This window comes from Tenebrio molitor, chromosome 4 (assembly GCF_963966145.1).
Source record: "Tenebrio molitor chromosome 4, icTenMoli1.1, whole genome shotgun sequence".
In the NCBI taxonomy this organism is placed as follows: domain Eukaryota; kingdom Metazoa; phylum Arthropoda; class Insecta; order Coleoptera; family Tenebrionidae; genus Tenebrio; species Tenebrio molitor.
In genome coordinates, this window is record NC_091049.1 from 10504841 (window position 1) to 10519451 (window position 14611).

The following is a 14611-nucleotide window of genomic DNA, read 5'->3' on the forward strand; positions in this document are numbered from 1 at the left end:
CTTACGTCACTAGAAATAATTATAAATAAATAGAAATTGACGTAATTTAAATAATTGCAATTGTTTATGAAAAATCTTCGTTCAGCTATTTTCTTCAACATTAAAACTAAATCTAGTAATTTTTTATTTGAAACTATTACCCTTGCGTCAACATAACCTAACTTTTTAATAAACACTTGTTATCATCAATCTTCACAGAAAATTTGAAAAATGGATTCTCACAACCGCGGCCACGATATTTACAAGGATACTCCAATAAGACTGTTAGGTAATTTGATCGAATCCTTTCGCTACTCATTAGTTAACCCCGTTTGCGGTACAGGTTACGCCAACGAAGTTGGGGAGTCTCTGCGGGGATTTATTGGAGCCAAATGGGTCAACATCTCTTACGGTATTGCCACATTGTATGTTTTTGCTGACACAATAGACAAAACTGCGAAGACCTATCATGTAAAGACATGAATGAATGGAACAATTGAGATTATTAATTTTATTATTCTGTATTACAGAGAAACTCAGGCAAGTCTGGTCGTATCACAAAGACGCTTTACATCGCTACTGATACGCTTATTTGGCAAATGCTGGCCTCAGTTGTTATTCCAGGTTTTGTAATTAATCGTGTATGTTATTTTTCAAATTATGTGTTATACAACACAACAAAGCTCCCTCCAAACAACAGAAAATTGATAGTAACCTGCATTGGTTTAGGCATAATACCCTTTATTATTAAACCAATAGATAGATCGGTGGACACACTGCTTGACTATAGTTTGAGAAAAATAGCACCTTAATAGTTGACAGTACAGTAATAAAATAGTACAAAGCATTTTGAATTTGCCTCAGGTGCCAAAAAAAGGCAAGGGTAGTGCAATTTAAAAAAAATAGTCGAAATTGTTATGGACGTGCTTGAATAGCATAGTGTCAAAGTTGCTGCATGTGTGGTAGCCCTGTTTAGTTTGAAACAATAGTTGGTATCACATGTTATTGTTGCGTAAATAAACGAGTGTTTACAAATAGTTTGTCTAAATTGATGGTAATTGTTTAAAGAATTCGAAATGTCCAAAGCTAAAATTATAGAGCTGGACGCTACGAACACTTGCGAAATGTAATTATGAGTGAATTAACTAGTTTAAAAAGTGAGGTTATGTTTTGACGTTTTAGATGCGATAACGCACTTTCAAAATACTCGTGTCCCAAATGCCACGTGAAATATTGTTCGTTGACTTGTTATCAGTCAGAAAAACACTTGCAATGCTCTGAAGAGTTCTACAAAAAGTGTATAATAGAGGAATTAGCGCTCGAAAACAATGAAGAAGCCAAAAAGAAAATGTTGGAAATCTTGAAGAGAAACCACTTAAATGACGAGGAAGACAGTGAATTAGACTCAGATGATGAGGACGATGTTGCAGATATCACTAACAGACTTGCAGGGGTGGATTTAGACAATGCAGATCAAGTGTGGGAAAAATTAACTGAAGATGAGCAACAGGAGTTTATTGCCTTTCTAAAGTTTGTTTGCTGAAATTGTGGTAATCCTTAGAGTGTCTATTAGATGACAGAGTATACAAAGAACAAACAGTTACTGCATTTAGATATTTAATTGTGAGAACTTAGTTTTATTATGCCTGTTTGCTGATCATCTAGTAGATATATATATCTATTACCGTAATTATGATCATTTGGTTAAATTCATCTCCCATAGATCTGAAGATGTGACAAAATTGATACCTTCGTGGGATCCATGGTGGTTACATAGATCAAAAAATGTGGAAGAAGTGAATTCATCTCAAGAGTATAAAAGCAAATGTCCTCAAATAGTGAAAATCAAAAATTTTCGTGATATATCAGTAAGTTAAGATTGCAAGGAGATAACAAAAATAATTCAGAATTTTTAGAAAAGAGACCCAGCGAACTGTGTCAAGTACAATCTAGTAAATGTATTAGCAGCATATGCATTTGCAACACGTTATTTTAATGGAGAGTACTATGATTTCTATAAAGAAGTTGTCAGCTGTGTGGTTGCACTGTCATTATGTTTGAAAGTGAATCAGAATTTTGAAGATTTTAAAACAGCATTGAAATCAGTCCAAGTTCTGTGCACTGAGGTAATTGTCCCATCTGTGAGTATACCGATTTATATTTACTGTTTTCACACAGAGCGACTGGATTGTTGCCGATTTGGAAAACTTCCAACTCTTGAGAGAAGATTTGGATAAGATCATGAAAGGCCCCAACAACAATGAACAAAATTTTTACATTTTATGTGCCTTGTCTGACTTACACAAGCTGCTGAATCTGGCTCTGACCAAAAAAGAACAGAAATCAACGTTCAGTAAGAATTTTTCCAATGACCACTTTCCAGAAGTTAAGCTAGAATCGAAGAATAAAATCAAGACGTGTCTGAGAAAAGTAGAATATCTTTTGTCGTTTGCAAAAGACTTTTACACATTGTAAGTTCATTTTTTATGAATAATCTGCGGTACAAAGTCGGGTTGGACGGCCTTAGCCAGTTGTTCAGCGTACATATCCAATCTCTGGGTCATCTGTTGAAATAATAATAATAATGAAAAAACAGTGTACAAGCTGATGGTATTATTACCTGGAAACTCCAATGATCCCTAACTTGTCTGCACAGATTCAGGTCCAGCTCAGTAATCAAGAGTCCGTTTTTGACCCGCGACAGGCCCTAAAATTCCCACCGTTACATGTTTTCAATGATTTTGTGAAAACTGACCGGAGATCGCGATCCGTTGGGGGCCGCGACGTAACTAGACCCGTAAAACTGTCCGAAATCTTTGTGCGCCGGTTGGCCGTCTCCTGAAGTGAATTCCCTCTCGAAAACTTCAGTGCCGACTCTGTTGATCGCGCAAGTGAAGTAGCTGTTGGCTATGGCGGCATTTCTGGCTTCAATGCCCCACAACGGCTCGCTCAAGGTTCCCACCGTTGCGGACGGATTGAACACGATTTCTGCCCCGTTGATGGAGAACATGAGCCAGTTGAGGGGGTGGTGGCGGCCGTAGCATATGTTTATAGCGATTTTGCCGAATTCTGTCTGTTAAAAACATGTGAATAGACCGACCGAAGCAGCTTTGCACAGATTTACTTGAAAAACTGGATGGCCAGTGTTGCCCTCAATGTAATAAGTGGACTCATTGAAGTCTCCGACTCTCGGAATGTGATTCTTCCGGTGTTTCCCCAAGTAGTCGCCGTAGTTGTCGATCACGACGGCGGTGTTCCACACAGTTTGGCCGTGGATCTCGTCACGTTCCAAAATGGGCGAGATGATGACCATATTGTAGCGCTTGGCAAGCTTAAATTGCGTTTAGAAAAGTATTTGGAAAATTTTAGATGTTATACTTCTTTCAAAAAGGCCGTTGTGGGTCCTGAATCGGCGGGCTCGGCGTACTCGCACCAAGGTAATTTCTCCCTCGTGCAAAACGCGAAAGGCATATCTGAAGATCAGTTTTTTATACAAAGAAATTTTGCAAAAGAGTGGACTCACTCCAAGCCTCCTGGAAGCAGAACACGTTCACCCCTCCAGTCGCGGCGGTCTCGATGGCCCCCTTCGCCAGTTTGTAGAGCGCATCGCGTTGCTCCTTGATGGGGACCCCCGGCGGCAAGGGAAGCTTGTGTTGCAAAATGCCAACGCGTACGATTTTCGGAGGTCTCAGTTGTTCCGGTGCGCTGTCAAAGCGACAGGAAACCAGTTCAAGGTCGTGTTCTTGTGCCTTGGATTCGGCATCAGGTAAGTGCAACTGTCTGTAAGTCTACTTAGATACGGTGCCGTGACACTCGCTGGCGACTTACGTGGTGGATTTGCCGTAGAGGACGTTCCGGATTTGTTCGTGGTCCTCCGGAGGTAGTTTTGACAGGATCTTTTCGACGCTTTCGAACTGTTGTTGGGAAGACATGTTGTCGGGTCTGCCGAGGCGATTAAATGCGATTATCGTTTTTAAAAATAGCCAGTGTTTACTTTCGTGACGTCAAGGACGACAGGAGCGTAATCGGAATTTTATTTAAATGTTTGTTCATTCATTTTCGACGCGTATCTACGTTGTTTTGTTAGGATACAAATCTTTGTGAGAAGGGAATTGCTTGGACAAGAATTGTTTCTTAGCCAAATGACTAAATAGAAGTTGTGATAATGACATCAAAATAATGAATGTAAGTATTTTTTTTTTATAATTATAATTTATGTAAATTATCAGTATAATCTTTAGTTCTGTATATATTTTTTTAGATTTAAACCGCACCTGCAGGAAGTAATATAAGAAAATGTACAAGTTCCCAAATATTTTTTCTGATCTTTCATGTTTTTCTTTTGTAGTAAAGTATTACTAAAAAAGAAATACTTGAAATGTTAGAGACGGTCAACAGCTCTACCGCATAATTTTATTATCGCATGAAAATAGCATACATTTTAATCTAATGTAAATTTAATTGTAGTATGACGTAGTTTTGTGTATTTTTTCCAAGACTGTATTTTTACGATGGAAAGGTACCTATTTAGTTTAGTAATAGATTATGATTCTTTCTTAAAAATCTGATCGTGAGGTAACAACCAAATTTTTACCGATAGGATGACACTAATTTTATCGAGAGAAGAAAATAAAGCGAACAAAAATATATAAATAAGTACTTTGTAAAAACGTCATGACCATTTTTGTTGAAAGGTTATGTGATTTCTTATTAAATACCAATTTAATATTGATCAGCCTGATACAGATGAAAAGTTTTTAGCGGTCAGCGAAAATTATAATTATCATCACTTTTTCTACGTAGCAGTTTTCTAAAAAAAAATGTTAAATTATTAGTCAGTAGCTTTTACCTGCAGCTTTGCTCGCGTATGTTAACCCTTCCAAGGCTCGTCAACTATGTACATATGCCACACCTTTGTAATGATAGACAACGATTGCTCAATGAGAGAAATATGGCGTCAATATCAAGTTGAATTTTTATTTGAAAGTTTCTCCAAAAGTGTAATCTCTACTCGAGCAATTCCCTATCAGCTACTTAAGCATTGTGAAAGAAAAGTAAATATTTACAGTGAATTGAAACATACTTTAATTGATTTAAAGATTCACCTTATCTCACCTAAAACATTAAGAATTTAAACCAATTAAGTAGGTATTACGAAATTAGAAGAAAAAAAGAATTAAATTAAAAGTTAACTTCTGGTGTTTAGAATTGCAGTGTAAAAAAACACAAGTCGTTTGATGACACGACCGCACAGACCCTAGGTATAGCGACAAAACAAAGTAAGGGAGGTATGCTAACTACACCGCGATATATTCAGCACAGATGTATCGTTAACTTTCCGTTAAGTAGCAATCCAAAAAGTTTTAAAATTTAAGTATCGAAATAACGGACACTCCAATTTTATCAATGTTTAGATTATTTGGAACGATGCTATAAAGATACAAAATATCTAGGACGGAGATTTTATGATTATCTACCCCAAATGATCTAGAGTCTAGACGTGTCGATGAAATTTTCAACTTGCAGAAACCGTTAAACAGTTACTCGGTATAATGAGCTCTTCTACGTCGAAAACAAGCTAAGATAAAAGTGTTCAATCCTGGCTAGTTGGAACTACATAAGAAGCAGTGTGAGAGTAAAACAAAATGTCATTGCTAGAGACATTGATATGTTCTAGAGCAGTGTTTTTCAACCTGTGGGTCGCGAGCGCTTGGGGCCTTGGGGGGTCGCGAAGACTTGCTTGGGGGTCGCAGTCGCAAGGAAGATAAAAGTAAAAAGCAAGGGTTGTGGTTGTAGGTCCTACGTTACAATACTTCCAGTGAGAAGCCTGTGCTTGTTTATTTTTTAATAATTCTTCGAATCGTGGATCTATTTTTGAGATGCAAATTTATCAAATCATTGTCTAACTGGAGTCTATTTCTCTTTCTAGTTTTTAAATCCACCATTGAAGAGGACGTGTAAGTAGGATGTGGCAAATGGCACTAATAAATTCAAACCTTCCCTTGCCAGCTCTGGATATTCTTCTTTTCTCTTTATCCAGAAGACATCAATCTTCTGCGAATTCAATTCCATTTTAAGAATGCCTTCAGCAGCAATATCTATACGATTTTCTTTCATCTTTGTGATTAGATTACTAGTTGTACAGATGGATTAAAAAAAAACGGGACAAACAACAAAAAACTCATTTTTTCTTGCACTGTTAATGAGTACCTACCTATAAAAAATATAATTTATTAAAGGCTAACCAATTTATTTATAAATTGACATACCCTCAAATAATTCTAACCGGTTTCTAATAAACCTTTTTCAAACAATTAAAAAATTGTACCTATTATATCTATTTTTTTGGCGTGTCCCGTTTTTCTTTAATGCAAGTGTACTTGTAATCTTTGCCCATCGCCAGATTCAGAGACCTGTTCTGGAAAGTAACTTCCTCTTCCAAATCATGCAAGCTTAGTACGTAGGTACCTATCATACAAGAAAAGTGAGCATTTACTACCAACGAATAGTCTTTTGTCTTTGTAGTTTCTTCGATAATCTTCTGAACGCAGAGGAAAGACTCGTATCTACATTATTCTTTGTAAACGTTGACCGACCACAACCTAATTTTTGCAATGAATCCTTGGATTTTATCCTTGGCCGTTAAGTATGTTGTCTTCCCTCCCTTGGATAGGTACTCTTGTTTAAAATATCGTGCGTTCATTTAAATTTACCCTCAAAGTTGGCGTTGAAGAGTCGATTGTGAAAACACTGTACGGATCACGGATTATTTGTTTAAATCTTACGTTTTTACACGAGTGGTGGATAAATTTAAATGAACGCACGATTTTTACGTGATCAAAAAGATCAGCGAGAAATGCTAATTTTAATAGCCAAACAGGGCCACAAAAATGATTCGCATACTTATTCAGATTTAGCATCTTGTAAGAGCATTAACAATTCAGTTTTTAGTTCCAAGACTCATGTCAATGACACTGACATATACATATTAAGGTCCTGTGGGGTTGCCAGAATTTTTTTACTCAGAAGGGGGTCGCATATTCAAAAAGGTTGGAAAACGCTGTCCAGAGAATGTAATAATTTCATTATGTGTCAATAAATTACAATAATTTAATATAAACAAAATATTTGTTATTGCAGAATCAGGCGATTCAAAATCAAAGAAATTCCCTTTCGAGAGGATTTCCCTTGCTATTCAACGTGGAAGGGCTGCAAGCATTCGGGGCACTTTTCCAGATTCCGCATTATTATTGGAAATTGTTGTTGGTTAATTAGGTACACTTGTTTAAAATATTTAAAGAAAAAATGAGAACAATGAAACGTTCAGTATAGCAGTTCTAAAGTAAATCGGAATGACAGGGAAGATAATAATAGGTTGGTGAAGATAATCGTGACATCATCATTACAGTAGAAGCAAATAAAATGATAAAGTGTGTGTTTATAACACACGGGAGTAACAGGAAGATTGCTCGAATTCAGACAGACCACCATCGTAAAAGAAAAACGAGTAATCACAGTAATCACACTGAAGTGAAGTTCAAAAAAGAATTAAAAAATAGAATAAAATGAATATAGGAACTTATTTATTCATTTTAAGTATAACAAAAGTAAAGAGATTTTTTGAAAATAAGAAAAAGTTTCTAAATTTGATGGAAAAACCTGTAAGGTTTATATACACGGGGACACTCGTCACTAACGCAAATAGAATTCCATTCCAGGTTAGCTTGACACTGTTCAAAGCGACGAGCCTTGTGACGGAGTAAGTGGTAGCACCCAAAAAGGACGATAAGCATGCAGTGAATTGGGGTCCCGTTACAAGCAAATTGTAAATTACCTCCAATCATCCTAGAAACTGCACCTCCTGCAGCAGCTGGTTTTCACTTATACCTGACAAATTAAAAAATAGCGGAAAAATTCCCTCCGCAAAAATTTCGTTCTTTCATATTCCCACAAGAAACAGTGTATTTATTCTACCTATGTGAGTGGGAAATTACAAAGGAAAAAGATGTTCGAGATAATATAATTTTTTGTCCAGTGTTTTGTTTGTTTCCATGCAAATTCTCTTTTTATTATTTTTAAAATGAAGAAAAAAACAATTTTTATGCAAGTAAACAATAAGAAATGTTTTTTCGGAAGAAAATTATAAAAAATTATATTTTGCATATCGTAATGAAAGTAGAACTTTTTTACACGAAAAATCGTAATGAAAGTAGCATTTTTTTAAACGAAAAATCGTAGTGAAAGCAGTGGCGGCTCGTGGCATTTCTTCTCAAGTGGGCACACAGAAAGAAAAAAATATACTTCAAGCAAAGCCAAATGGCTTAAAATGAAATGAATGAGTTTCAATTGTAACTATTTAATTTTTAACACGTTTTACAAAAAGTGATTTTTATTGACTTGCAAAAAAAATAGTTTATTAGTCACTGGACAACCGCACATCCATTCATATTTATTATACATCTTTTTGTTAAAATAGCTATTTATGTAACAAGTCCATAATGTAATGATTTATTGGACGAGTCGAGTTTATGGACCAGCGAGCGAGGCCATAAATAGAAGAGTCCAATAAAGCATCGTTATGGACGAGTTGCATACAATATTTTATGTTCGACTGCATTATTTGTTCAAATTACAAAAAAATAACAGTGACATCTACAGAGTGATCACAAAAAAAACGCCCCAGCTTATATCTTTCTTATTTGAAATTCAACGAGCAGTACATCAAATTAAAGGGTTCAAAAAGTACTATAAACTGGATATAAAATGTTGCCCTAACAACTCCAATTTTGATTTTGATAGTCCAGATGTTTTTTGAATAGACTTTACTTTTTTTTAATTTTTCATAAGTCCTTTTAGGCCAAATTTCTCAACTTACGATATGCAAAAAAATAGCGTGTACAACACGTTATGAAAGTCTCTTTTTTCACTCATTTGCTTGATTAAACTACAAATTTATGAAAAAAAGTATGACTTTCATAACTAGTACAAATAACTATTTTCCTTTTACACGCTATTGTAGCGCGAGAAAAAGGGAGAATTTCTGCCTATTGGAATTTTTTCGCTGTCTCTTAATTTTCAATATATCGGTGTCCCAGAACTCGCGCGTCAGCCGTAAACCACAAATTCTGTTCTTCCATCTGATATAGGATTTTCAAGATTTTTTTTCTTAAATCATTTAGTTTTTAAATTACAGCAATTTTAAGATAGCCAGTCACAGAATATTGATTAGTAAAGTGTATCAGGTGAATTATTCCGTGTACTGTTGTTACCAGGTAACAAAATTAATGTTAAAAAGTCATAATTTGTCTGGTCAACTATGCAAACGTTTTATACTAACGTCAAAGTGACATTGATTAGTACTTTTGAAGAGTCTCGATTCTTGGACAGCAACACAGTAAGAAATATTCACTTTCGAAGAATATACCGAAATGATGATAATTGTCGGGGAAAGTGGCAGGAATTCTAAAGCGGCCGCAAGGTTGTATCGTGAACGCTTTCCACATCGTCGGCATCCTAGTTCGGACGTATTTTTAGGTTTAGTGAACAGAACAAGAACCATTGGTTTTTTGGTTCCCGATAGAAAACGAGTTGGTGGTGTTGACCGCACGGTGCGCACTCCTGATACGGAAGGAGTACTTCAATCATTTACGCAAGATGGAAGGATAAGTGTTAGAAATGTGGCCGACATCCTGAATCAATCAAAAAATACTGTTTAAAACATTTTAAAAGGTAACCACATGTACCCGAATCATTACACCAAAGTACAACATCTATTATCCGAAGATTATGCACCTCGATTGGAACTCCAGGAACACGAAGAGAATCCAGGCTTTCTTGCAAATGTTTTACTTACGAATGAATCCTATTTTTGCCGCAAAAGGATTTTTAATAGTCACAATCTTCACGTATGGTCAGGAGAAAATCCACAATTTGAACATTTACTTTAAAAATGTACTTTTCGTTTAATGTTGTTTCCGTTTCTGTTAAATGTCAGTGACAGAATTTAATAAAAGTTGTCAAAAAATTTCATCACAGTTTTTTTAGCAGCAACATCTAAAGTCATTTCCTCGGAAAAGCATACATTTAGTAGAGTTACCTTTAGGAAGGCGTATGTGATTGGTTATCTTAAAATTGTTTTCATTTCAAAACTAACATGCTTTTGACGTTTTTTGTTGTAGAATCCTTGTCGGATTAAATATTAAAATTTACAGTTAACGGCTGACGCGCGAGTTCTGGGACAACCTGTATTTAGGTATAGTATTTTCACCCCTAATAGAAATATTGACTAAAATCATAAATCACACTAACAAAGAAACAGATCTTAAAGCACCCCATCCGGTAATTTATGGTGGGGTGTTAAATAACCTCAGCCAAATTTTTGGTGGCACCCAACGGGCAAAAATGACCGCTTTCTTACCTGTAAGTGCAAGTACCTGTAAGTGAATTGTAAACTATTTCTTTGTTGGTGTGATTTATGATTTTAGTCAATACTTCTATTATGGGTAAAAATATCGCGCGTTCAAATGAAATCCTGGACTGGGAAGGCATTGGAAACCGTCAATTGTTGTGCTTTTTTAAAGCGTAGATTAATTGGAGCATGTTGACAGCTAACCTAAAATAGTGTACCTATATAAAAGTTTACTAAGAGTAGGGCAAACAGCGTGATCCAATTTGATTGGTGGATCACTTTTACCACAGCCTATTTATTTATTTTATTAAAATATACGTCATTGTGACATTCATTGCCGTTCGTCAAATAACAACAATGACAGGCTGCAGTGTAGAAGGATGTAAAAACAGAAGCGAAGATGGTATAATTTTCAAATCTATCCCGAAAAACCCATATAAGCGTTCTATTTGGACAAAGCACATGAATAGAACGCCACCGAAGAATGGAAGAATATGTGCAGACCATTTTTCAGAAGATCAGTGGGAAATTTATGGGAAAGTACTGAAGAAGCATGCTGCACCTTCTATTTTCGGCTTTCCGAAGTTCTCATTAAATTCAAACATAGAAGAAAAAATGTGTGCTGCGTTACCGGATAATTTAAACCAATTTAAAGAAAATTTTGATCACGTCCGTCTCCAAAAAAAAATTCAGAATTTAAAGAAGAGATTGATGATTTTTAAAGTAAATAACAAAAAATTAAGTAATGCCCTCTACTTACAAAAACGTCAAAATAAAGAACTAAAAGAAAAATTGGAAAATGTTTTTACAGAAGATCAACTTCAGGCCATTAGAACAAAAAAATTCAGAAAATGTTCAAACGAAACTTTAACCAAATCACTGAAACTTAAATTTGCATGTGGAACCAGTGGATATACCATGTTGAGAAAAATGAAATTGCCATTTCCAGCAATTCGCACATTAAATTATCATTTACAAAATTTACAGTTTAAGTCGGGAGTTTTAGATGATGTTATAAATTTTATGAAAATTAAGATAGAGACATTCAATAATGATTTTGTTAAAGATTGCATGTTAGTTTTGGATGAAATGGATATAAAGCCTGGATTAGACTATTGCGTTCAAACCGGAACATATGTTGGCAATATTACTTTCCCTCAACATAAAGGTGTAGCCAGTAAAGCTTTGGTAATTATGCTGGGAGGAATTTCAACCAGGTGGAAGCAAATAGCCGCATTCTACTACACGGGAGACAGCACCAACGGAATGATTCTAGGAGATATCCTATTAGAAATTTTTCAGAAAACCAGTGAAATAGGATTAACAATTCATTCTGTTACTTCTGATATGGGGGCTGCAAATCAAGCTATGTGGAGAAAATTTGGAATAATGGCTGGAAAACATCGTGCCACTAAAAATTTTATTATAAATCCTTCTGATGGACGAAAAATCTACTTCTTAGCAGATGGGCCACATTTATTGAAAAATATTAAGAATTGTTTGGTGCAGAACAAAAGTATACAGTTATCACGATATTTTGTAGAAAAATACAAATTACCAAGCAATCTTGTGAAAATTGAACATATAAAAACATTTTGTGATGAAGAAGAAACTGTGGATTTAAAATTTGCACCAAAATTAAGCGTCGATTTATTGAATACGGGACATTTCAACAAAATGAAAGTTTCCCATGCATTAAATGTGTTAAATTGGGACGTTAGCTGTGGGATGCGATTAGCTGCAGAATCTACCGAAGATAAATCATCTTTAACAACGGCATTTTTTATCGATATGGTTTCCAAGTGGTTTAAACTGATAAGTTCCCGGACGACGACACTGGCTTTAAGTAAATTTAATTTGAGAGTATATCAGGAAACACTATTATTTCTTGACGAATTTATAACATTATTTTCGAGTTTACAAGTAGCTCCTGATAAAAATGGAAAGGCCTTATGGAAACCTATTCAAACGGGAGTAATTTTAACAACGAAATCAATTCTAGACCTTCAAAATTTATTTTTAAATGAAAAAAAATACTCATTTTTATTAACTTCGAGATTTTCGCAAGACTGTTTAGAGAACGTTTTTTCTCAAATAAGATCCAGACATCCCGTGCCGACAGCAATTCAATTCAAACAGGATTTGAAATTGTTGTCTGTTTCTCAATATTTAGACATGCCATTTAACAACAACACAAATTATGAATATGATGAAGGAGCACCATTGACAGGTTTTTTAAATTATATTAGAATGAATCAAGATAAAAAAAATTATAATGATAATGAAACAGAAAGAAACTTGATATTACCGTCCGATTGGAATAAACATCAAAATGAACTTTCTTTGAGAGAAAAAAATGCTTTGTATAATTGTGCTGGATATGTGATAAAAACAATGAGGAAACAAAAAATTTGTCAGGATTGTATGTTGGCTTTAGGATCAAAAACTAAACGAATTACTATTAGACCTTATTCTAAATTTGTAGCTCTAAAGGAATACAAAGCAGGATGTCTGTTTTATGTGACGCACAAGACATTTCAGACTGCAATTTTAGTAGAAAAAGCATTTTCCAATTTAAAAAAATATTTAAAGAAAAATAGCTACAGCGGAAATATATTGAAAATTCTAAAGGATGGAGTTTTTGCCGATCCTGATTATCAGGCAATCAAATTTCGACGTTGTTGTAACATAAAATCAAAGTTTGCATTAAAATTGATGGTTTATCGTTTAAAAATTTATACTGCGAAATTAAAAAGGGAAATCAGAATCCGCCAAAAAATTAAATGGTCCAGCAAGAGTCATGCCATGAGGGATATGGTTCAAAATTTAAAACAATAGATTCGTATTTAGTATTTAAATGAATGTTTAAGCAAAAATATTTATTATTGTTCAATAAAATATTGTTTGGTTTGGTTTTCCAGTATTTTTTATTTTTTTATTTATTCTGATCCGTTAAAAGAAACTCTTGTGACGCTACTGACCTAATGACATTAAACTGACATAAATTTGGATCAAAAATAGTTGTCAAATATACGCGTTTGCCCTACTCTTAGTAAACTTTTATATAGGTACACTAACCTAAAATTTAGAGCCAACATTTTTTTCTTTTTTTTCTTTCTTTGCAATGTTTTACATCAAAAATAGAATAACGTAACGATTCCTATTCTCGAAGCAAAAATCTAATGTCATTTGTGTCAAACGGCGGGAAATTCAAACTTTACACTGTTCTAAACGGTTTAATTTTTCCTACGCCTACTCAGTCCAGGATTTCATTTGAACGCCCGATACTATACATACCTACTACCTACAGGCGAAGAACGAAAAAGCCTCCATTTTCCGGCGATGATTTCACCCTTTAATCATGCACCTCAGCAAGTATTTTTTCGGAATATCTATTCTTTAGAATGGACTACAAAATATCAAATACTTGAGGTGAAATCGTATCGACATTTCTACACAGCCTTTAGTAAGGAAATAATACTCGCTTGGTTTTGATATCAACAAACTAAAAAACTAAAAGAACAAATTAAACAATGTTCATACTTAATGCAAATTTTGGAGACAATTTCCAAGATGTTCGTTTTGAGTTGAGCTTAAATGTCAATAAACGTCTATAAACGCGTTTTTTTTTTCAATGTTTATTTTTTAGTTGGTTAATATGAACATATGTATGTGAATTCAGCCATGTGACCATGTGAGTACAATTTTTTTATTGAAGAATTTTTTATGGTAATTTTGATGTAAAATTGGAATTTCACTGCCACCCTGTGTCACCTTTAAAATTCGACATCTCAAAAACCATCAATTCAAAGATATATGGTATATTTCGTCCAGCGAGAGATTGGGAGATTTTAAATTGTAAACTTGTAACCCAACATTACAAAATGCACTAGAATACATTAATTAGAGAATAATTTCAGGGCAAAAAATGTTACTGCTTGAAGGTAAATAAATAAATAATTTACGCTAGGTAGTACTGTGTGAGCAACAAGTACTGATTGAGTTGGCAATAAATTCTGGTGATTTTTGGTGACTTTTATGTCATGTTCCAACGAGAAAACCATTTTATTAATAAAAGATTACAAAAACCAAGACGTTTAAATTTGAAATGTATACCAGCTGTCAATATGTCAATAAAACAAACCGAAATAGGTACAATTCACAGTCTTGAAAATTTGATGTAAAATTTTTTATTGCCAACTGAAACAGTTATTGTTGCTCACC

At 34.5% G+C, this 14611-nt stretch overlaps 3 protein-coding genes and 1 long non-coding RNA gene across 12 annotated transcripts; 3 read left to right on the forward strand and 1 right to left on the reverse strand.

The window, feature by feature from the left end:
* Positions 1 to 4: 4 nt before the first annotated feature.
* On the forward strand, positions 5 to 1014 carry LOC138129524 (mitochondrial fission process protein 1). The gene is made up of 3 exons (XM_069045842.1): positions 5 to 268; positions 323 to 450; positions 510 to 1014. Exons 1-3 carry the CDS (start codon positions 211 to 213, stop codon positions 789 to 791), a joined length of 468 nt encoding a protein of 155 aa, XP_068901943.1. The 5' UTR covers positions 5 to 210; the 3' UTR covers positions 792 to 1014.
* Positions 840 to 2582, forward strand: LOC138129517 (zinc finger HIT domain-containing protein 2). Its single transcript, XM_069045833.1, has 5 exons — positions 840 to 1105; positions 1162 to 1509; positions 1703 to 1847; positions 1896 to 2105; positions 2158 to 2582. The coding sequence occupies exons 1-5, from the start codon at positions 1056 to 1058 to the stop codon at positions 2452 to 2454; spliced, it is 1050 nt and encodes a 349-aa protein (XP_068901934.1). The 5' UTR covers positions 840 to 1055; the 3' UTR covers positions 2455 to 2582.
* Positions 2400 to 4970, reverse strand: pyd3 (beta-ureidopropionase pyd3). 2 transcript variants are annotated; one of them, XM_069045831.1, is made up of 8 exons: positions 4829 to 4970; positions 3808 to 3921; positions 3503 to 3759; positions 3358 to 3452; positions 3104 to 3310; positions 2735 to 3052; positions 2600 to 2686; positions 2400 to 2543 (listed from the first exon to the last, which is right to left on the reverse strand). In XM_069045831.1, the coding sequence occupies exons 2-8, from the start codon at positions 3909 to 3911 to the stop codon at positions 2457 to 2459; spliced, it is 1155 nt and encodes a 384-aa protein (XP_068901932.1). In that variant the 5' UTR covers positions 3912 to 3921; positions 4829 to 4970; the 3' UTR covers positions 2400 to 2456. The 2 variants fall into 2 exon arrangements, with proteins under 2 accessions (XP_068901932.1, XP_068901933.1); XM_069045832.1 differs by having other exon boundaries at positions 3808 to 3930.
* On the forward strand, positions 3937 to 13310 carry LOC138129525 (uncharacterized). Of its 8 annotated transcripts, none has more exons than XR_011159234.1 (3): positions 3937 to 4164; positions 5909 to 9708; positions 9763 to 13310. It is a non-coding gene; the product is annotated as an uncharacterized lncRNA (long non-coding RNA). The 8 variants fall into 8 exon arrangements; XR_011159233.1 differs by having other exon boundaries at positions 5909 to 7052; positions 7120 to 13310; XR_011159235.1 differs by having other exon boundaries at positions 5909 to 6625; positions 6931 to 13310.
* Positions 13311 to 14611: the final 1301 nt, after the last annotated feature.